The following is a 25,251-nucleotide window of genomic DNA, read 5'->3' on the forward strand; positions in this document are numbered from 1 at the left end:
CATACAGTTACAACACACAGTCACACCCTGTATTACACTGTCAATCCATACAGTTAAAACACACAGACACAACCTGTATTATACTGTCAATCCATACAGTTACAACACACAGTCACAACCTGTATTATACTGTCAATCCAAACAGTTACAACACACAGACACAACCTGTATTATACTGTCAATCCATACAGTTACAACACACAGTCACAACCTGTATCACACTGTCAATCCATACAGTTACAACACACAGACACATCCTGTATTACACTGTCAATCCATACAGTTACAACACACAGACACAACCTGTATCACACTGTCAACCCAAACAGTTACAACACACAGACACAGCCTGTATTACACTGTCAATCCATACAGTTACAACACACAGTCACAACCTGTATTACACTGTCAATCCATACAGTTACAACACACAGACACAACCTGTATTACACTGTCAACCCAAACAGTTACAACACACAGACACAACCTGTATTACACTGTCAATCCAAACAGTTACAACACACAGTCACAACCTGTATTACACTGTCAATCCATACAGTTACAACACACAGACACATCCTGTATTACACTGTCAATCCATACAGTTACAACACACAGTCACAACCTGTATTACACTGTCAATCCATACAGTTACAACACACAGACACAACCTGTATTACACTGTCAACCCAAACAGTTACAACACACAGACACAACCTGTATTACACTGTCAATCCAAACAGTTACAACACACAGTCACAACCTGTATTACACTGTCAATCCATACAGTTACAACACACAGACACATCCTGTATTACACCGTCAATCCATACAGTTACAACACACAGTCACAACCTGTATTACACTGTCAACCCAAACAGTTACAACACACAGACACATCCTGTATTACACTGTCAATCCATACAGTTACAACACACAGACACAACCTGTATCACACTGTCAACCCAAACAGTTACAACACACAGACACAGCCTGTATTACACTGTCAATCCATACAGTTACAACACACAGTCACAACCTGTATTACACTGTCAATCCATACAGTTACAACACACAGACACAACCTGTATTACACTGTCAACCCAAACAGTTACAACACACAGACACAACCTGTATTACACTGTCAATCCATACAGTTACAACACACAGACACAACCTGTATTACACTGTCAACCCAAACAGTTACAACACACAGACACAGCCTGTATCACACTGTCAATCCATACAGTTACAACACACAGTCACAACCTGTATTACACTGTCAATCCATACAGTTACAACACACAGTCACAACCTGTATTACACTGTCAATCCATACAGTTACAACACACAGTCACAACCTGTATTACACTGTCAATCCAAACAGTTACAACACACAGACACAACCTGTATTACACTGTCAATCCATACAGTTACAACACACAGACACAACCTGTATTACACTGTCAATCCATACAGTTACAACACACAGCCATGGCCTGTATTATACTGTCAATCCATACAGTTAGGGCTGCAGCTGATGATTATGATCACTGTCTATAAATCTGCAAATTATTTTCTCAAATAACTGATTGTTTTGTTTACATATTGTCACAAAAGTGTGAGAGTTACAACTTCCCAGAGCTCAAGCAGACATTAAAATATTTAGAATTCAATTATTAAGTTTACTGCCATATAATGACAGAGAAAAACAGTAAATCTTGAAATTCAAGAAACTGGAAACACTGATTGATTGACATTCAATTACCAAAATAGCTGCCAATTCATTTTCAACAATTAATCAACTATAGCCATGCTTATCATTAAGCAGTAAAACTATATCCGAATATTCAGTGCCAAGCTCAAAGTAAAAATCTACGAGCTGATCCATGCCGAGCTGATCCGTCCCATGTTAAGGGACTGCAAACCTGTTACGAGGAAACGTAAAAGTAGCTCAAAATAAATAAATAAATAAATAAATAAATAAATAAGAAAAAAATAAAATTAAAAAAAATCCCCACCATGACCCTAGAAATGAGGTCCGCGTCAGGCTACGGTGTATGCCACGGCGTAGGGTAAGCGGCCACGCAGAACTGAACGCTCGTTATTTTGAGAGCTCCGTTTGTTTGTCCCCCAAAGTTTTGAAACTAGTCCTTCTTTTGCAAATGCAGAACTTGTTTACAGATATTGCTGTGCAAGGACTGAATTACGACTTTTTATTTAACATTACTGCATCGTTTATAATGCACGAGGAAATCAACAAAGTGGCATAGAAATCCCACCGCAAACTAGCGTTTTGAAGGTTTCATTACAGAGAGACGCAGACACACCAACGCAGAAGTATAAATGCTCACAACGGCGTAGGCCACCTGCGTAGGCTCCGCGTAATAGCCTACGCAGAAGTATAAATCAGCCTTAAGCCGTACCTACGGCGTAGATTCGACGCAGAAGTATAAATTGGGCTGTAGGCTACGCGAGTGCCCTACGCAGTTGTTTACCTCTGCGTTGCTTTGTCTGCGTTGCTCTGTAATGAAACCTTGAAAACGCTAGTTTGCGGTGGGATTTCTATGCCACTGTGTTGATTTCCTCGTGCAGGGGGCTCCGTAAGCATCACCTCCGGGTGCGGTCTTACTTTCGTCGCGTTTAGGTGCCGGGATTGACGGTTCATTCCCTGACCGAAGCAAAAACACATTGTCAGTAGAAGACGTCCTGTATTTGGATGCGTCTGTGCAAGCCAGATAAACGTAACTAAAACGTGCCGGTCTTAGGGAAGGAAATTAATTTAACAATCTATCTTGAGCTCCATGAGAATCTCCCGTTTCATTTTCTCTCGTGTGGACTGCAATCTAACTACCAAACTCACTCAGTACAAATTACTTATTTCCGCGATAGGTCCTGTAATCAGATCTCTGAATTAACGCTTCGACGGGGATAGGAGGGTTTAAAGTCCTCCATAGGTTACATCAACACAGGGTGGCGCTGTATGCCCCAAGTGTAAAGACAGCGCAGAACTGACGTCACGCCCTCACGTCAGCGCTCTATAAATGTGAAGCACCACCCTCCATTCGCCCTCTTTCTGTCGGCTCCGAGACAATATGGTGAGTGTAAGGGAGGAACAACTATTCAATCAGACCAGAATCTATGCCATCACACAATTTTTTATGTATAGTACCACAGCGAATTATTTTTGTATTTTAAATCGTCATGTCTGTTATTGAATACCCAATTAGACTGCAAAGATGACCGTCAATATTTGCCTCCACAACCACTCTTTAGTAGGGAAAATGGCGGATACGGTTCTCTTGTGCGGTTAAGTAGCTGCTGCGTAGCAATGTTATGTTAGACTGGTGGTATTGAATAACTGATTGAATGTAGCTTTGGTCCACATCCAGTGCACGTTAAATCTGTAATTAGTGAAACAGTCCATAATTAACTCAGAAAAACAATGTGCGCACTGTACCTAAAAACGGCGCTTGTCGCTATGTATTCGGGCCTAGTAAGTAGCTCAACGCCACCGTGGAGTGTACAGTTTTGTCGAAGTGAAGTTGACTAAACTTGTTAACGAGATTGGCTTTTGGCAGTTTTGATAAATTTAGTGTTTTGGAAGCTGTAGCGTCGGTGTCAGTGAGTTTGCTTTATTTTACGCCAACGGTTTTAAGTTGATGGTTACACGTGTTGGGCCAGTGATATATTTTTAATGCCCAGTGTCATTAGGTATGTTCTCAGGTAATGAACAAGTAAGTGTATAAACCGATTTGAAAGTAAGTATTTAATTGGGGAGAACTGTCATTCTGTTGATTTAGTCGCACCGTAAATTTTCGGCCCCGCGCCACGGATCCTTGGGTTTCCTCCCCCGCAAGAGGAGCCGAAGACATCGTGGAAAGGTGAAGAGCTTCCCCAAGGACGACCCAAGCAAACCCGTCCACCTCACAGCTTTCTTGGGCTACAAGGCTGGAATGACTCATATTGTTCGTGAGGTTGACAGACCTGGTTCAAGTGAGTACACAGTCTCTGCCAAGTACATTGGATTAGTTGCTTGAACTGTGTAATGTGTTCATCCAAGAAGAGTCATGTCCCGTCTCTTAAGTTCAGAGTCTGTTGTCTGCCAGTGATGATCACCTCGACGGGCGGACTTAGTTTGGCCCCAAGGCCCTGCTGAATGTCGAATTTCTGAGTGCAGACAGATTTTGATAAATGGTAGAATGATGCCACGTTGGTGGTTCTCCAATGTGTTCTGGGTCACTGGTTTACTTGTTTTGTAGTCCTGCTGTAAGAAGGATGGGGCTTCAGATCGCGAGTTGCTGTAATTCAGTAAGTAAGTACTGTAAATGTGTGAAATCTGAACCACCCAATCTTCTCTCAGAGGTCAACAAAAAGGAGGTGGTGGAGGCAGTGACCATCGTTGAGACCCCTCCAATGATTGTGGTCGGCGTGGTGGGGTACGTCATGACCCCCTGTGGTCTGCGAGCCATCAAAACCATCTTCGCTGAGCATGTTAGTGACGAATGCAAGCGTCGCTTCTATAAGAACTGGTGAGATGATACAGAGTTTACAAATTACAGATGGTGTGTTATGGGTGAGTGGGTGATTGCAGTGTGTGTGGAGCTGGAGTACATGTTGCAGTGTGTGTGTGGAGCTGGAGTGTATGTTGCAGTGTTTCCATGGTTTTTGAGCCAGTTTAACATGGCGTTGTGGGGCAGCTCCGCTCAGGTGTCTGGCCTGATGAGCGCCAGGCTCCTCTGGCCGGTGGAAAGGGCTGCTTAGAAACTGAGCCATGAGCCTAAATGGGTCTCCTGTGCTGCCTATGCCCCCCCCTCCAACAGAGAGGATGGGCGAGCAGCAGTGGCCAGCGTCCTTCCTCTGACCCCTTTGGGGTTATGAAGGAACTGTGTCAATCTTTGTCTCTCCTTTTCTCTGCTCTCCCTGGCCCCTGCTGCTGTCTGCCTGGCACTTCTCCCCAGGTACAAGTCTAAGAAGAAGGCCCTCACCAAGAACTGCAAGAAATGGCAGGATGAGGAAGGCAAGAAACAGCTAGAGAAGGATTTTGCCTCCATGAAGAAATACTGTCAGGTTATCCGCATCATTGCCCACACACAGGTGAGTCAGCCCTTCACCTGCAAACCACATGTAATGCACACGTTTGTATTTGTATGCTCAGACCACAGCCAGAGGAAGTCACCTGCTGCAGCACATGGAAGCATGTCTGACATTCTGTCCTCTTTAATACACCACCTCACAAAACCATTAAACCCTCTGTTTGGCACATCATTCACAAATTCACGTTGACCTCTTTCAAAAATGTGTATCGTTCGAATTTGTGTATTTTACTGTAGCTGGTGAAGCAGAGGCGTAAACCCTTTGGTGCCCCCTTGAGGCAGAATCAACCCGTGCATGGCTCCATTGGCAAGAGCCTTGTTTCTCTGTTTGTTTCAGATGCGTCTGCTGCCCCTCAGACAGAAGAAGTCCCACCTGATGGAGATCCAGCTGAATGGAGGGTCTGTGTCTGATAAAGTGGACTGGGCGAGGGAGAAGTTGGAGCAGGCTGTGCCTATCAGCAATGTCTTCACCCAGGATGAGATGATTGATGTCATTGGAGTCACTAAGGGACATGGATACAAGGGTAAGGCCTGAGGTTTATCAGAGAGTAGCTTGTGATTGGGTAATGCTGTGGCTTGGGCGTGTCAGTGATGATTCCATGGTGATATGGCGTCAGGCATGGCGCCCCGAACTGCATGAGGAAAGGTCCCATGCTGCCTTCCTTCTGACAACACGTCTGTTAAGTAGTTTTGTCTGTTAAATAGTTTTGTCTGTTAAATTCCCTTGATGGTGTGTGTGGGGGCTCGGTTTGGTGACTCTTGTTTCTGGCGTTCCTGCAGGTGTGACAAGCCGCTGGCACACGAAGAAGCTGCCACGCAAGACTCACCGTGGTCTGCGTAAAGTGGCATGTATCGGAGCCTGGCACCCTGCCCGCGTGGCCTTCTCTGTGGCTCGTGCTGGACAGAAGGGTTATCACCACCGCACAGAGATCAACAAGAAGGTGCGAAATCACTCGAGTGTGTTGCTATAACACAGTTCTGTTGTATCCATTACTTAGTGGTCCTGTTGGCAAACGCTTGGTCAAATAACTCAAATGTATGATCTTGCCTACATGGTGAATCTGCCAAGTGCATCTGTGTGTTCAGTCTCTGTATGTTACTGATGTTTTAGATCTACAAGATTGGCCAGGGTTACCACACTAAGGATGGTAAGGTGGTGAAGAGCAATGCCTCCACTGAATATGATCTGACCAACAAGAGCATCAACCCTCTGGTAAGTCTGCTGTCCACACGGTCCAACGAGAACAGGTGATTTTATCCTACGCTAGATCCTTTTCCTTACGGACTGTTGTTTGTGTAGGGTGGCTTTGTGCACTATGGTGAGGTGAAAAATGACTTCCTCATGCTGAAAGGCTGTGTGGTTGGGACCAAGAAGAGGGTGCTGACTCTGCGCAAGTCCCTGCTGGTGCAGACGAGCCGTCGTGCTCTGGAGAAGATCGACCTGAAGTTCATTGACACCACTTCAAAATTTGGCCATGGCCGCTTCCAGACTGTGGAGGAAAAGAAGGTCTTCATGGTGAGTGTACTGATCAGCGATGCCTTCTGGGTTTTGCTGATATATAGCAGACGTTGGGACCATTGACCGATGGTGCGCAGATTACTGCAGATTGTACCTGGCGGTCCTGTTTGTCGGGAGTTGTGACTGTATAGATGTGGAGGTGTCTGTGCATTCTGTTAACGCCTGATGCAGGTTCTCCATTACGCAACGCGTGAACATAAATAACTGTGAATGAAACTAAACTTAAATGTATAAACTCGTAAATTAAGTAGTCAAAATCTACAGGACTAACTTTACTGGAGTTGGTGTAGGTGCGATCTCACTGTACATGTGAACACAAGGCTTTGCTTTGATTTACACTGTGGGGTCTTGCCTGGTCTCAGTTTGTTCACTTCAAGTCCATGTTGCGGTTCGCGTAACCCGTGCATTGTGAACACAAAGCGCTCCGGGTTTGCTTCACCTTTTGCCATTTGTATTTTGGCCCTGTAGGCTTGCCATAGACAGATCACATGCAATTGCACTGGGGTGTGTGTGACAACAGATGGAACCATGGCTGCTGGTAATCATGGGAGCCCTAAGATGCCATGAATTTACATCTCATTTAGATTCCGTTTTCTCGTGAAATGTGTTTTCTTTGCTTTCTTGAGATCTTGACTTTATCACGAAATAATGAAACTGTGTTCTCTAACAACATAATTCGAAGTGTCCCGTGTTAATGAATGAATTGTCAACATGGGAAAACAGTTTCATTATTTGTGATGGATTTCAAATGCACAGTGTGAATGCAAAAAGAACTGAGTCCCTTTTCTGTTGGTCCACTTTAAGAGGGCTGAGTGGTTCCTTTAAAATGTCTGAAAGACTATGTATGAAAACACCCTTAGATGTGCACACAGAAGCACAAGGCAGATTTGGACCAAAGGATCAGAGCATGGCTCATTTTCTTTTCCACTGAGAGTTGAGTAGGTCACTATTTTCAGGGGTCCACTGAGTTGTTGAGTAGATCAGTGGGTACTCTGCACTGTTCGTAATCCATTTCAGCTGTCAGTCTGAAACTTGGGTTCCATTCCAGTGCCACAGTGTGCTCCAGTGTGGCAGGGGAGCAGTGCCTGTTTCACGCTGTCTCCCTGTTCTCACTCTGGGAACAAGAGCCTGCCTCAGACCTGCTGTGAAACTCAGGGAAGGGTCAATACTGAAAACACAGTGTGAGCACTGGTCTGTTTGGTGTACATGTCTGGAATAGGGTTTCAGTATGAGGCACAATGAAGTACGTTGCTGTGCTACCAATCATTTAAGTCAAAAGACTGTGATGCAGCACAGGTATGTGCATGGGACTGGTGTCCTTGCAGAAAGCGACATTTCTTGATGTAGATGGTTGTGCCCCAAGTTCACGTCGTTATTTGGGGAAATTATGCAAATGAAAATGATGGCTGCCATTCTCGGTTTAACATTAGGTCGATCTAAGCTGACGGTGGCAGTTTTTTCTTATCAAGTCTCCCCAAGAAAAACATGCAGCGTGGGGATGGTGCGTAATGTTTCCTCTTTTCTCTTTCCTCAAACAGGGACCACTCAAAAAGGATCGCATTGCCAAGGAAGAGTCTGCCTGATCTCCTCTCTGCTCTCTGCCTCAGGCTGGTGTCTGGTAGAGATGTTCAATAAAAAAAACAAAAAAAACCCTGTCTTTTGTGGTTTGTCATATTTTGCTGGTCAGAGTTGGCTGGTAGTTGGTGCCTTCCCAGTTCATTGTCATGACTGGTTTACTATTCCCCCTAATTAAGACTTGAATGCCCCCCCCCCCCCCCCCCCCAACGAGGTAAAAACAACAGTTTGGGGGGAGGGGTCGAAACATTTATACATCCTATCCGATATATCCCTGGAGACAAAGTTGACCCCCTGCCGATTGTCATTGTATAATTTCGCACTCTGACCCCCCTCCCCCCATGTCTTATTGGGACCGGGTCCTACGTGAATTGACGTCTTGAGTTCAAAGCTCATGTTGTGTAACGAGAACCTTCATAGTAATATATAGTGGAGTGAAAAGTACAGTGTTTGTCTTTCAAATGCAGTGGAGTAAAAGTCATGGGTTTCCTAAAAAATAACACTCAAGCAAAGTACAGATACTTGGAAAATGTACTTAAGTACATTTGAGTCTGCTTTCTGATGCTAGTTACTCTGTTGAACCCAAAGTTGCCTTTTGCAACTGTGAATCTTGTGAAATGTCTGACTCCTCTCTGTTGCTGCAATTGAAAGGATAAAAAATTTTAATGTAGGTGTGAATTATGTTTGAGCATGTATAGTTTTTACTTTGTGCTCTGTGTGAATGTGTGTGAATCCACATAAAAAAAGCAGCATTAAATACGGTTAGATACTTCTTGACTAGAGCTGCATTTCTAAAACTTACTTCCACCTCCTTGGAGGATTTATGTAATGATGATGACAATCATTTTGCATTGTCTGTGGTGGTGTTATGTTGTTGCAGTGAGAGACAGCCTGAGGGCGCTACAGGGCAGGGTACTGTTATGTGCAAATAGGTCGCAATGTTGAAAAGGACGAGGAAAAAGAATCAAGTGAATTTAGTTCCCAGCACAACGGAGGACAGTTTGATCATAGCCACTAATTACATTTTAAAATTAAATAACACAGTTACAATTACTGAGATTTAACTGGGCTCGTTACTCGTTACTTTCTTGTGTGAAAATATTAATGGACAACTGCAGACTATAGCAGACGAATGCAGCCTATTCCTCCAGTTTCCTGTTTATGATCTAACGTCACCCGACCTCAGGTGGCGCAGTGAATGAGTGAATCAGGCAGTCAGCAACAAACAATAGCCAACAGTTTCAGCAATGAGAGCTTGTTGTCCTGGAAATATGGACATTATTTTTTCCTCCTCGGAATCAAGGAAAAAATACACTGGTGAATTGTAGTCGATGTTCAAGTGTGAGAACACATCAAAGAACAGTAGATCTAATCTTCTAAAGCACCTGGTAAAACCACGCTTCCACAAAGCTAATCGCGAAAGACCACAGTGCTAGCGTCAACCAAACAGCCAAGGCTTGATTTGCTTGGGATGCGTTAATAAGAGAATTTAAGCAAACATTTAGAAGTAACGCAAAAGTTACTTTCCCATCACCTAATTACTTTTATATGCAGTAATTGGTAAAGTAATTCAATTACTTTTGAAAGAAGTAACTATTAACTGTAACTAATTTCTAATTTTCAGTAATTTGCACAACTGTAGTGAACACTGACACTGTTACTCTTTCTGATCATGTTCCTGTTACTATCACCATGCCCCCCCCCCCCCCCCCCCCCTTTAGAAAGCTCTAGGTCTGTTACTAGCACCATACAACCATGCCCCCCGATTGTTTAGAATGCTTTAGGTCTGGAAGACTGAACCCTTAGCATGTGCAGGATGATAACTTACGTAAGAGAATAGACAGATGTTCACTTGCAGTACAACATCTCAAAGAAAACTGATATCAGGATGATATAAGAAGAGTAACCACTAACATGAACATATCCTGTTTGACGCCCTAATTTCTTTACTGCAACTGAACTCTGCCATTTTCAGGAGCACCCACTCTCCACATTAATATTTGCCATTGCAAATACACCTTTAGCAATACGCATTAGAAAGAGTCCCAGAATGCAAGGTATTTACCTGAATGACAAACAACAAAAAATTATGGTTTTATGCAAACAATATCCCTCTCACTGTTACAACATCTGATAGCTCTCTGCCAGAAATCATCGAATGTATTGAACAGTTTTGATTGCTTTCAGGAAATAAAGTCAACTCCCACAAGTCAGAAATAAGGCCAATTGGAACACAGTGCAAATCTTTACCCAAGAACATCTGTTTCGATGGGCACCTGAAGGCCTTACATAGTTAGGCATACAAATAACACCAAAGTTCTCTCAGCTGTGTTTCTCAAACATTAAACCACTGGTGTTAGGCCTATGTCTTTCTCACACGCTGCTTTATCCTTTCAGTTTCCTTTTTGGGAAAATTATGATCATCCTAGCTAGAATTATATATCCCCTTTCTTGGCTATTTATCGCAAAGCAGGCAGGGAACCTAAAGTGACACGTTGCAGCAACCGAAAGACAGAGTTGGTTGAGGCTCCACCTAATGTGAAGTATTATGTATGGGCAATACAGGGAGCAATACATGTGGGTAAGAGACAGATTCCAGACTCCACGGGCTGAAATAGAAACTGATGTATATCGAACAATTGCCCTTGTCAGTCTGTGTGATCAGAAGGTGCCAATTCCTGCTGTGTTAAGAGAAAGTGTCAGTTACACAGCACTGATGTGAGGCAGATGTTAGTGCCCTTGTCATCTGTGGTGTGTATGTTGAATCTGATTGAGAGGATCCCATGAAAAGGATGAAATAAAAGGATGCCATGAATGATGTTCACTCTCTCTGTTCCTTTCACCATAAGAGAGACTTGGACAGGGCAGAGGAAGTTGTAATTAGAACGCATGGGAGTGAGTCTCTGCTTCAAACTGAAAACATATTGATTCTCCCTCACTACTGCTGTGCCCAGAATGAGCACACAGCCCCACCAGCAGAGGAGAGATACACACAGAACATGAAACTATGTGTGTGTGTATGCAGCTCATCTATACATAATCTCACTAAACCAAATATATGATGTCTTTATCTAATTTTATATGATCTCTATATAATCTCAGTGAGGCAAAACAGGTATGTATATATGTGTATATACATACATATGTACAGTATGCGATTGTTAGTAAAATGATCAAAATGCATTCTCCATGTTAACCTGCCACCCCCCCCTCCATCCCTCTCCATAGTAGCAGAGAGAGTGCAGGAGCAGAGGGGTGTTTTATCTGAATGTGTTGGTCTAGTCTGCCCAACTCACTGATCCTTTATCTGACTGAGGTTTGTACAAGTTAGATCTATGGCCCTGACCAAAATGGATCTCCATTGTTAACCTGCCATCCACTGGGTTATCCCCCCTGTTAAAAATCACCTACTGCACACACATATATATGTACACACCATTAAAACAGTAATGTCTGTGTGTGTGTATATATATATATATATATATATATATATATATATATATATATATGTGTAAATTGAAACACTCTCTTTCTTCCTCTGTGGGTCATTTTATGTTGTTCATTTTGATTAAGCACCTCCTGATCCCTTAGCCAAGCTTGGTAGTTCAATCATTTGTTGCATCTATGTTTTGGTTAATCTAGTCCTGTTCTGCTCTGCATAAATACTCCTTTATTTGGTGTGTTGAATTGTATTGTCAATGTGTTGTGAATCCTGAATCCTATGTCAAGAAACAAGAAGTCTTTTGTTCATCCTGTTCATTTCTGATAAACCTGAGAAAGCTTCACATGCATCCAGCATCACCTTCAGTCTGTGACGAATAGTAACACTATATAAATATATAGTGGGACATTTCTGTTTAAATGACCAAATGAAATTAGAGAATCCAGTGGACTCGGAGGCACAGAGTCTTTTCAGTTTAATTCTTGCTCTTATAACCTGAATAAAATGCACTTAAGGCATACAGATTTAGCTTAATTTCTATTGTTACCTCTTGACTTAAGAAAAGGCCTTTAGACTTCACCTATCTAGGCTGAAACAATGTGTTGGATCATCAGGCAGACATACAGGTTATGACGCAGGTGCAGGTGGACATGACTACTGTGACTGGTGAGGACCATTTCATGAGAAACGTAGGCAGTAGAGGCTCAACTGGCATTATCTTTGTTGAGTAACAAAGTCTACATCTCAAAAGATTGATGGTTGTTTGGACAGCAGCCTTTGGTTACAGTTTAAATTTGTTAAAAGGGGATCCTTTATTTTATGGTATGGTATATGCAGAATTAAGAGAACAGGAAAGGCTAGAGGAATATGTAGTACTAACAAGGGATAAAAGGGGGTAAGAAATTCAACATTAAAGAAAGCACCCATTAGCTATTTTTTCAAGAAAGCCGATTATATGAAACTGAACACTATACAGTTTGAAAAGGATGAGGTTTAAACATGTCCTCTGGTCCTCCTGTAGACCCAGTCATAAAAAAGGACTAGCAATTTTTAGATAGAACACGCTTGCTGTGATCATCTCTCAGAAAAAATAGGAGAAGATTGATAAATTACCAAGGGGGAGGGTGGAGAGTACTATAATTACTCTGCTGAACAATTATGTACCCCTGTTTGACCTAATGGCTGGTGAAACAGAAGGATTCTTGAATATTAAACTTGATGGGAGACTGGACTCACTGAGAACAGATACAATGCGGCCCACACGGACCTATAAGATCATTGATATTACTGTGAACGGGATGAGGTTACTTTACCAAAACCAAGAAGAAATGGAGCTACTGCTGGAAGGGGCAAACTAAGGTTGGCTCTGTTCACTGATGATGTCCTGATATGTCTGGGCCAACCCACAAAATCACTACCAGAACTATTCTGATGTAGATCTTGGTCCAGATGCAAACTGAATGTTCATAAAACACAAATTGTCGCACATAGCTATGACCTTCCACCAGCTATGAGAGAAAAATAGAAGCTTAAATGGGGGGGAGAGTCAATGAAATTCTTCACTAATAATTCACTGAACCCCAGTCAAGTACTGCTCTCTAATGTAGAATTAATGAAACATCTTGCAGATGGGGATAACCCAATATTTAATAACATCTAAAAACATGGCAAGAAACAAAAACAGGGAAAAAATATGAAAGTTACTAAGATGGTGTTCCAATGAGTAGGTGGCAGAGGTGAGGCGTTATGGTCTAGTGAACCCTTTTAAACCAGAGAGCACTCAAAGGTTTTCAACATGGCCTGCAACAACAGCGTCCCCCCCCCCCCCCCCCCCCCCCCCATTCCTTCAAATACATGATTAAACTGTGGAAATACAAAATGAAATGAAATGAAATTTGGAAGACATGTCTGCGGGGATTGTATGGTTGACCATGTCTGCATTTAACTCCCTGAACATTAGTCAAATTACTTAAAAGAGATGAAATGGTTTCTCAGAAATGAAATTAGGAAATGCTCTCTATATCAAAGAAACATGGGGAAGAGCAGGGGTTTTCAGCTCTCTATAGAGGAACAGAATAACATCAGTATATTTCATTGGCAGCCCAAAAGGTCCCTCACATGGAGAGAGGTATGCTGGGAAGAACATAGCATATCTCTTTATCACCTCCCACTTAAACATCAAAGATCCTGGAGGTAGTGTGCGGCAAATATGATACACCACTTCCATGTTTTCTTAGCATGACATATTTTAACTCCACAGTGCCAAGCGATACATAGCTTTTGGAAGAGGTGTTTATGGTGTGGATTCTTTTTACATGTTATGTGATGTTCTTGGGCAATATCCCAGAAATATTTAGATACTAGATTATGGCGTCTATGCCATCTCAACCCAATTTATTTGTCTTGTTTAAGGGGCATAGACATTTATTAGAAGTTCTGTCATATCTGGTCCCTAGTAAACCAGTTTTCATGTGATGTGAAGTCACAGGCTGGGGTGAATTAGGGACACATTGTCTTCAAGGAGATGCCAGAGTGTAACATCAAAGCGTATCATCAGAGTGTATCATCAGCTAAATGAAGCTGGTGACACCAATCTGATGCATGCATTACCTATAAACCGGGTACAAGGTTGAGATTTGCCAAAACAAGATGAACAAGATGTGGGAGACTACTTTGGGACTATATACTAAGTATGAAATGAGGAAAGACCATTTCTTTATTTTGGCAACAGGATTGAAAAGTTAAGCATCATAATTCCATCCAAAACTGAAGACAAGAGAAATAAGAGCAAACTTTCCTTTCTTCTAGCTATGATATTCAAAAGACCCAGATGATGCAAGTTCCTACTGATCATGTGACTTTTGGAATGTTCCATTATTTGACAGGGGTAACCATTTTTCACAGTCACAGCTTCGAGCCCCACTGGAAGTCTAACCAACCCCCTTTTATTAGCATGATTAGCATAAAATTGTGAAAGGCTGTTTCCTTAATGCAGCAAATTTAGCATGCTAGGCTGGCTGGAGGGTGTTCAGATTTCCATTTTGCCTCAGTGTATGGAGTGTAAGATAATACTACAGAAAGCATTCAACAGAACAATCACTCCCAGAAATTCTTGCTGCCCTATTGATGCAGCATAGGCTCTGTATATCCAGTGCACATACACTGTATTATGATTTTGTCAGTAAACTATACACTCACACATTCATTCACATATTAGGAATTTCTACTTGATACAATTAGACATCCATTTTCTTGTGTATGTTTTTGTGACTAGCCATTATTCCCTTCCGTACACCATCTACTCTAGCCAGTTTCATGCTTTTTAGGATCTATGGGCCCATAAATCCATGTCCAATTCTCCCTGCATCTCCAAATACACCCTCGCCTCTGCCTTCAGTGTTCCGTCTGAATCGCTGTATTGGTCAGCATAAGACCCGACTGGAATTTTAACTATATCCTCTGCTGCAGAGATGTGGACTGGATGCGGGAGAAAGTTTAGATTCATTCTCTGCCAAAACTTTGGTGGTCACTCCTTTATTCTTTCCCCATAGAAGAGAAATAATGTTAAATGCAGAGACATAGACCAAAGGGAGAATCAGGGAGGAAAACACTGGCCCCTCAGTACTCCGTCTTCAATGGAGAAATCATCAGCACAAAACGGTTACAGTTAACTCTTGAATCAGATAGGCTACACACCACTGGAAGTGTGGCTCTTCAAAGTGGCAGAAAGACACGCACCTCGCCTACAATCGACACGTGTTCTGCAGGAGCTGTCCATTTCAGAACCACTGAAACCACACATGTAAAGGAATCCAACACTCTTCTCTTTATTTTAGTAGGCAGGGTTAGGTAATAAAGGTACAATCTTTTTTTTTCTTCATGAATCAATGTCTTCTTAAACTGTTAGCAAAAAGCTGATGATATGAGTGACAATGTAGGCCTAAGAGCTTGAATTACTGATAAAGAAAACAAAAATGACCAAAAAAAGAGGGTGATGTGTTGAGAATATGCCTACAGATTATAAAAGGAGAGCAAGCGACTGTTCAGTAAGCCATGCAAAATTAGACGCCGTTAAATAGGCCTACGTCATTTTCGTCTGATTATATTTAGGACAGAATGAGATGCAGTGGGACACGCATGCATGCATGAGATACATTTCATCATTATTTCAGACGAACTCCTGCCCTTGGTTTCGACGAAACCACCAAATCCTTCTCCATCGTCACCGCTTCCTCTGAATATACAACCGAAATGTTAAACGTTTTACCACAGCGACCGCTGTGAGAGCTGACTCCAGACTTAGAGTGACCAGTGAACCGCAGTTAGTGTGAGAAGGCAAGAGTCATCAGCAGGGGAAATACATTGTTTGAGCCGACAGAGCCTAAATCAAACGTGTGGCATTAGCACAGCAAGGAAAGTACAAACTCAAATCCGCGAATTTCTCTACCTTGCTATAGACGGTCTCGTTTTGGTGTGGCTTGTCGCGAATCCCCTCCGCTCTGTGTGTGTGTGTGCGCGTGTGTGTGCGCGCACGTGCGTATTTTCTCTTGCTCAGCTTCAAAACGTTTAGACAGGCTTCTTCTAAAACCTCCAGCAACGGGTGGGAGAAAGATCATTTTTCTTTATTTTCCAACACATAACACTTCATCTCAGGTCCTTTCTTTTCTTTTACATGGCGAAAGGACTATTCAAACGGGACGCCTCTGGTTCTGGTTCTGGGTGTGTTATAACTATCACGGATTTGGATAACCAAGCAACAGTAGAATACACGAGTAGCAGTTCCGGTGCTCCCACCTTTTTGCTCTCCTCTACTGGGCTCTGTGACGAGTCCGGGCGGCTCGTTTTACTGGATGTATCCTACTCTGCCCGGAACGTCGACGACGCCTCATCAGACAGCAAATTCACGTTTTCGGTCGAAACCTTCAAAGAGTTAGGAGCCACATATGGAAACTGGAGATCAGAATTTTAGGAAAAAAGGATATCAAGTGATTCTTTCATTTGTTTTCATTTTTAGTCACACGTTTTCGTTTATCAATTAATTTAGTCGATTTTTCATTCCGTCACTAACTTCATTCAATCAGATCCAAGCGGCAATTCAAGCCCTCTGTACTCAGTTCGTTGATTTTGAAGTGGATGATAAGAATCCTTTGATATTTTGCTTTCTTTATTTATTTACACTTTCCCTTGCCTTCATTTTTTCCTCAGCCCACTCTCATTACCTCTTCTACCCCTTCTCCCTCTCGGTCAGAGCAGGCTTAAGGGATGCTATGAACACAGAAAGGACAGCGTACGAGGAGATTTTTTTTGCTGCTTGTAGGACTACGATTGTCGTAAATTTATATAATCTTTATATTAGAATTGAAGTGTTAGGCAAATCTACTGTTGAGCCTGCCATTGCTCTAGCATCATTCCATTTCCTTTACGCAAAAATAGATAAAATTGCATCCTCTAAATGCAGTGAACATATTTAACTCCAGCTCATCATTCTACACATCGGCTGCGATTAATACGAGTATAATCACTCTTTTTAAGACGTACTGTTAGTAACGTGTCGATGTTTCTAGTCATCAGATTGTTTTTAGACCGCACTCGTCAAAAGACGGAATACCACGATTAGATTTCATTACATTCCCGCCATTGTTACCGACCCGGACATAAGTCTAAACTATTTTATATTTTATAAAAGGGTTTAATTTTAACGTCAGCTGTTGGTAGTGTAGCTTTACCTAGTGGAGCTGCTAGACATTGCCTTTTTAGGAGATCGAGGAGGCCTGATTTGTTCTTTGTTCAAATAGCATTATATAAGTCGAGCAGGCGGACGAAATTGTAGACTACCGCTACCCTTCCTAACCAGCCTCAAAGATATAGCCATTTCTCTTTTAAACGGTCTCACTCAAACGCAACCATAAGGTTCCTACCGCATCTACCCCCCTCCCCCTCCTTTCGGGCAAATATATCCCATTTTTTTAGTTTGGTTTGGTCCCGAAAATTTTCAAATATTTATTTCCTATACATCAAGAGGAAGGGGGGTCCCCCTTTCATGGAATGCGGAAACATGGGCGTGTTTGACCGCGGAGTTCAGATGTTACTGACCACGGTGGGCGCGTTTGCAGCCTTCAGCCTTATGACCATCGCGGTGGGCACGGACTACTGGTTGTACTCGCGCGGCGTGTGTAAAATCAAGACCAACAACGAGAACGAGACGAGTAAGAAAAACGAGGAAGTTATGACCCATTCAGGACTATGGAGGACATGTTGCTTGGAAGGTAAGAACCGCGTACCGGTGTCTTTTTCCTTATGAGATTTTTTTCCCTCTCAGGCATTCAGCGCGCGGTCCCCCACTTGTTCAGTTTTCACCAGGACACGTGCACACGTGTTCATGTCAGTTCTTCACGATAATTTCTTTTTCTACCTGTGTCCATCTCTTTTCCATAATGACTATTCAAGGCTGGACCACTAGTTCGACATTCAAAGATATGGTACATCCACATTCTGATACATGCGGCAACAGGAACAATACACTGAAAATGACACTGAGAGGAGAGGCAGCAGTATACCAAAAACTGCATGACCCTCAGTCCCTAATTGGACATTTCGAATTTAGTTGTAATTAAAAAGAAGCCCAGTGGAAAGGCACTGACTCTCTCAGTTGTAATCTCTCTCTCTCTCTCTCTCTCTCTTTCACACACACACACACAGACACACACACACACACACACACAGCCTCCTGTGGAAAGTTGCAGACAATGCGCACATCTGCCTGTGTGGTCTGAGCATCTGTTCAGTATTACAGGGTGATTGTAAGACGACCGTGAGGTAACCTTCCTCAAGGATCTCAGACAGGAGCAACTGCTCTGACAAGTCAGTCTGTCTGACCACTTGAGAATCCAAAACATGGCATTCCTTTTCCTTTCAGCTTCCCAGTTAAGCCAGACTGAATACAAGTAGCATATACAGGAATATCCATTGTTTGGTTGCAATCCAGTTGACCAATACTGACTCAGAGGTTTGGCCTCTGAGCCAAATCAGAAATCAGAGTAGCATGGAGTGCATTTGTCATTTGTGACTGTGCATTAGTCTTTAGTCTTTTTAAATCCCTGTTTCACCCATAATTATCCAACATCCTATTGCTCAGCTTTCACACACAAGAGCATTAGCATAACACACAAAAGATCATAAATGATGAAAAGTCATGAAAACCTGACTGGTTTCAAAGTAGAAACAGACACAGATGCCCACGAGCTGACATATGAGCCCCAAAAGTCCTAGTCATTCAGCACTTTTAGTTGAGAACCGAGTCTGATTGACAGTGTTCCCTCCAGCTTGGTTGGGTGTTTTGGGAAGATTTGGTGTTTTGGAATACCCTTCATTTCCTTACACTTCAGTGACTCCCAGCATCAGTAGGACTCCTTTCCAGTCCCCCTCCTGCTCCCATGGAGATGGCTGTCCTGTGGCAGGTGAGAAGAAGAGGGTTGACTGAATTCACATGTATTGGAGGATGCATGCGCAAGGTGCAAGTATAGGGATGTTGACATGCCCAACTGTGAAATAACAGGGTAAAAATCTTGTAACAATACTACTACTACTACTACTACTACTACTAATAATAATAATAAGAAGAAGAAAACATGAAAGCAGACACATGCTTTAAAGGGGTATGTCACGTCATTTACACACTAGAGTATTACTTCAGTTTTTTTGGCTTGTGTACTCAACTCACATGTGCACTGCACCGAAAAGCCTTGTTTTTCCCAGCCTAGTCTTTCTTCTCATGTTGCAGACCTTGTGAGGGAGCGAACATCAAAATAAGCATTATTTAAGCCATCTACAACTTCAGATTCATCTCAAGCACCACAGCCAGGCCCTACTCAACAAATCCAAGCAGTAACTCGATGACAAATGATAAGGCCACAATAGAAAATCACTGTGCAGTACCAGCTAACAAACCAGAGCCATGAAGCCTTTACATCTCCATTTATTCATTTGGTAGTCTTACCCAGAATGACATACAAAAAGCACATTCAGGCACTTAATAGACTAAATGCACATTCTGACAGGAACAATATTGCGGGGAGAAGTAATGATAAGATGAACATGTAAAATGAATACATTGCTTAAGACACAAGTAATGATATTAGTGATGACAACGGTGCAGTACAGTAAAACCTCTAATCATTCATTCAACAAATGGCACATGCACAGTATCAAATACAATTTACAATACAGTGCCAAATAAGTACATAGTTAGTATTGTGATAATTTAGATCTTGTACATGCAAGTGCGTCAGGATATAATGTTTCTTCTTCAAATGTTTGCTTTTTCTTCATATGTCTTTCTTCTTATTATACCACTGACAATTAATGAAAAAAAAACAGTACACTGTGCACTGAAATGTATTATTGTTCCTTTAAAATGTAAAAGAGCTAGAGAGACATAAACATAGCTGAGCAGTAGTGGTACTGTTTTGTATGAATTGTCTTACTGATGTTTTTTAAAGACAGGAAAACCCCCTGCCTCACCATAGGTCAGACTGGTGAAATCCCAGGTAGTTCTGTGGTGGGATCATGAGTGTGTTTACACTTGTATTCTGGTTTATCAGTTTTCGCAGTGCTTCTGCCATTGCACTACTGCTATGAAGTTTTTGTCATGGTTCTGGCTCTGCAACAAACGGAGGAGGAGAAAAGCATAACATTTTATAAAACGGTTGATTGGGACGTTTGCCACTTTATCTCATTTGATCTCACCTGGGGAAAAACATTCAACTTCTGTGCATGAGCCAATGTGTAGGGTTCCTGCATCCATTAAAATACAGTGTTGGTTACTTTAGTGCTGCAGTGGTGGATGTACACTGCAAGCTTCCCAGCACACAGTCACATAGACACACAGACACACAGTCACACAGACACACACACACAAACACACAGTCACACAGTCACACAGACACACAGACACACAGTCACATAGACACACAGACACATAGACACACAGACACATAGACACACAGACACACAGTCACACAGTCACACAGACACACAGACACACAGTCACATAGACACACAGACATACAGTCACACAGACACACAGTCACATAGACACACAGACACACAGTCACATAGACACATAGACACACAGTCACATAGAGACACAGACACATAGACACACAGACACACAGTCACATAGACACACAGACACATAGACACACAGTCACACAGTCACACAGACATACAGTCACATAGACATACAGTCACATAGAGACACAGACACACAGTCACATAGACACACAGACACACAGTCACATAGACACACAGACACATAGACACACAGTCACACAGTCACACAGACACACAGACACATAGACACACAGACACACAGTCACACAGACACACAGTCACACAGACACACAGTCACACAGACATACAGTCACACAGTCACACAGACACACACACACAGACACACAGTCACACAGACACACAGTCACACAGACACACAGACACATAGACACACAGACACACAGTCACATAGACACATAGACACACAGTCACACAGTCACACACAGACACACAGTCACATAGACACACAGACACACAGTCACACAGACACACAGTCACACAGACACACAGTCACACAGACATACAGTCACACAGTCACACAGACACACACACACAGACACACAGACACACAGTCACACAGACACACAGTCACACAGACACACAGACATACAGTCACATAGACATACAGACACACAGTCACACAGACACACAGTCACATAGACACACAGTCACACAGTCACACAGACATACAGTCACATAGACACACAGTCACACAGACACACAGTCACATAGACACACAGACACATAGACACACAGACACACAGTCACATAGACACACAGTCACACAGACACACAGTCACATAGACACACAGACACATAGACACACAGTCACACAGTCACACAGACACACAGTCACACAGACACACAGACACATAGACACACAGACACACAGTCACATAGACACATAGACACACAGTCACACAGACACACAGACACACAGTCACATAGACACACAGACACACACACACAGACACACAGACACACAGACATACAGTCACATAGACATACAGACACACAGTCACACAGTCACACAGACACAGTCACATAGACACACAGTCACATAGACATACAGACACACAGTCACACAGACACAGTCACATAGACACACAGTCACACAGTCACACAGACACACACACACAGACACACAGTCACATAGACACACAGACACATAGACACACAGACACACAGTCACATAGACACACAGTCACACAGACACACAGTCACATAGACACACAGACACATAGACACACAGTCACACAGTCACACAGACACACAGTCACATAGACACACAGACACACAGTCACATAGACACACAGACACACAGTCACACAGACACACAGTCACACAGACACACAGTCACATAGACACACAGTCACACAGTCACATAGACACACAGACACACAGTCACATAGACACACAGTCACATAGAGACACAGTCACATAGAGACACAGACACACAGTCATACAGTCACACAGTCACATAGACACACAGTCACATAGAGACACAGACACACAGTCACACAGTCACACAGACACACAGTCACACAGACACACAGTCACATAGACACACAGACACATAGTCACATAGAGACACACACACACAGACACACAGTCACACAGACACACAGTCACATAGACACACAGACACATAGTCACATAGAGACACAGAAACACAGTCACACAGTCACGCAGACACACAGTCACATAGACACACAGTCACATAGACACACAGACACACAGTCACATAGACATACAGACACACAGTCACACAGACACACAGTCACATAGACACACAGACACACAGTCACACAGACATACAGACACATAGACACACAGTCACACAGTCACACAGACATACAGTCACATAGACATACAGTCACACAGTCACGACACACAGTCACACAGACACACAGACACAGACACACAGTCACACACACACACACACAGTCACACAGACACACAGTCACATAGACACACAGACACACAGACACACGGTCACACAGACACATAGACACACAGACACAGTCACACAGACACACACACACAGACACACAGACACACAGTCACATAGACACACAGACACACAGTCACATAGACACATAGACACACAGTCACATAGAGACACAGACACACAGTCACATAGACACACAGACACACAGTCACATAGACACACAGACACATAGACACACAGTCACACAGTCACACAGACACACAGTCACATAGACACACAGACACACAGTCACACAGACACACAGTCACACAGACACACAGTCACACAGACATACAGTCACACAGACACACAGTCACACAGACACACAGACATACAGTCACATAGACATACAGACACACAGTCACACAGACACACAGTCACACAGACACACAGTCACATAGACACACAGTCACACAGTCACATAGACACACAGACACACAGTCACATAGACACACAGTCACATAGACACACAGTCACATAGACACACAGACACACAGTCACACAGTCACACAGACACACAGTCACACAGACACACAGTCACATAGACACACAGACACATAGTCACATAGAGACACACACACACAGACACACAGTCACACAGACACACAGTCACATAGACACACAGACACACAGTCACACAGTCACGCAGACACACAGTCACATAGACACACAGTCACATAGACACACAGACACACAGTCACATAGACATACAGACACACAGTCACACAGACACACAGTCACATAGACACACAGACACACAGTCACACAGACATACAGACACATAGACACACAGTCACACAGTCACACAGACATACAGTCACATAGACATACAGTCACATAGACATACAGTCACACAGTCACGACACACAGTCACACAGACACACAGACACAGACACACAGTCACACACACACACACAGTCACACAGACACACAGGCACACAGACACACACACACAGACACACAGACACACAGGCACACAGACACACAGGCACACAGATACACACACAGACAAACAGGCACAGGCACACAGACACACACACACACACACACACACACAGACACACAGACACACAGGCACACAGACACACAGGCACACAGGCACACAGACACACAGGCACACAGACACACATAGACACACAGACACAAAGGCACACAGACACACAGTCACACAGGCATTCATTTTAGCAGTGAAAGATACTTTTGAGGACACTACTCCATCCTGTCTCAGGAGGGCCATTACTTTGGTAGTGCATGTCCAGGTGTATAATAATGTTCATTGTAATGTTAAAACTAATATGACTAGGTATTCAGCTAGTGGAGAAATTTTCCCATTAGTGTACTTTCACACCCACGTAGCTCACTTCGGTCCAGAGTCAGACAGACCATATTTCGTAGCAACTTAGTTCCAATTCAACTGACTCCCTCCGCTGATGTGATCAGTCTAAGCCCGGTAAACCTGAAGTTAGGTGTTATCAACATAACATCACTTTCACATAAGGTGTTGTTGGTCATCGACCTGATCAGTGATCTCAGTCTTGACATGATGGGTTTGTGCAAAACTTGGTTAAAGCCAGATGTTTTTCTCCCTTTAAATGAAGCTTCACCCCCTAACTATTCCTTTTCCTGTGCTGCTAGGGCAACAAAGAAGGGGGGGGGGGTGTAGCTCTAATTCTAATCTATATAGTCAATTTCTAAATGAGTTCTCTGAATTTATCTCTATTATTCTAACTAGAGTGGATAAAATCTAAAATCCTGATACTGGGGGACTTTAATATCCACATCAATAACAGTTCTGATTCTCTTCATAAAGCTTTTACAGCTATCATAGACACTTTTGGCTTTAACCAATATGTCCACGAACCAACTCATTTCAGTGGCAACACTTTAGATCTTATTCTAACTCTCACGTTGTCATCTCTCCTTACTCTGCTGCCCTCTCAGACCATTTTCTTATTACTTTCCAAGTAACTCTTCCGTTGACGCCAGTTGTCTCTACCGCGGTTCGTAGCTGCCGTCGCGTTAATGCTTCCACCACTGCTGTGCTCGCTGATCTGCTTCCTACTGCTCTCAACTCTCTCAATGATCAGCAAGGATCTTTGAACAACTTGACAGACAGTATAAATTCTATCCTCCGTTATGTATTAGATATGGTAGCACCATTAACCATACAAAATAGGTGTAAACACTCAACACCTCAGTTTAATAATGATAACCGCGTGCTGAGGCAGGTGGGTAGGAGATTGGAATGAAACTATCAGGCAACTAAACTAGAAGTTTTCCGCCTCTCCTGGCACGATGGCCTGACTATAAACGCGCCCTCTACACAGCCAAATCCACTTATTACTCTAAAATCATTAATCTTAACAAAGATAATCCCAGGTTCCTTTTTGATATTGTATCTAAACTTACCCAGAAACACTCCCCTCAGTCCAGCCCTTTTACTGCAAACGATTTTGTTGAATTTTTCTCACAAAAAATTCGTGGTGATATTCAGATTAGTTTATCAGACTCTGCCTGC

General features: G+C 42.8%; 2 protein-coding genes and 2 non-coding genes across 4 annotated transcripts in view; all 4 read left to right on the plus strand.

Annotated features, from left to right (window-relative positions):
• The first annotated feature begins 3,071 nt into the window (after positions 1–3,071).
• Positions 3,072–8,265, plus strand: rpl3 (ribosomal protein L3). Its single transcript, XM_030790963.1, has 9 exons — positions 3,072–3,098; positions 3,804–3,996; positions 4,364–4,532; positions 4,962–5,097; positions 5,434–5,620; positions 5,877–6,037; positions 6,208–6,309; positions 6,397–6,612; positions 8,154–8,265. Exons 1-9 carry the CDS (start codon positions 3,096–3,098, stop codon positions 8,196–8,198), a joined length of 1,212 nt encoding a protein of 403 aa, XP_030646823.1. The 5' UTR covers positions 3,072–3,095; the 3' UTR covers positions 8,199–8,265.
• LOC115827125 (small nucleolar RNA U83B) lies at positions 5,678–5,772 on the plus strand. The gene has a single exon (XR_004025868.1). It is a non-coding gene; the product is annotated as a small nucleolar RNA U83B (small nucleolar RNA).
• Positions 7,608–7,741, plus strand: LOC115827122 (small nucleolar RNA SNORA54). The gene has a single exon (XR_004025865.1). It is a non-coding gene; the product is annotated as a small nucleolar RNA SNORA54 (small nucleolar RNA).
• A 9,407-nt stretch (positions 8,266–17,672) lies between the features above and the next one.
• cacng2a (calcium channel, voltage-dependent, gamma subunit 2a) overlaps positions 17,673–25,251 on the plus strand; it is a 69,985-nt gene continuing 62,406 nt past the window's right edge. Inside the window, exon 1 of the mRNA XM_030790415.1 lies at positions 17,673–17,898. Within this exon, the coding sequence (XP_030646275.1) occupies positions 17,673–17,898 (226 nt within the window). The remainder of the gene's footprint in view (positions 17,899–25,251) is intronic.

This window comes from Chanos chanos, chromosome 13, assembly GCF_902362185.1.
Source record: "Chanos chanos chromosome 13, fChaCha1.1, whole genome shotgun sequence".
In the NCBI taxonomy this organism is placed as follows: Eukaryota; Metazoa; Chordata; class Actinopteri; order Gonorynchiformes; family Chanidae; genus Chanos; species Chanos chanos.

Bases quoted from the DNA above. Each gene is read 5' to 3' on its own strand.
- rpl3 (XM_030790963.1), top strand. The intron at 3,997-4,363 runs GTGAGTACACAG...ATCTTCTCTCAG, and splicing joins GGTTGACAGACCTGGTTCAA to AGGTCAACAAAAAGGAGGTG. The intron at 6,310-6,396 runs GTAAGTCTGCTG...TTGTTTGTGTAG, and splicing joins ACAAGAGCATCAACCCTCTG to GGTGGCTTTGTGCACTATGG.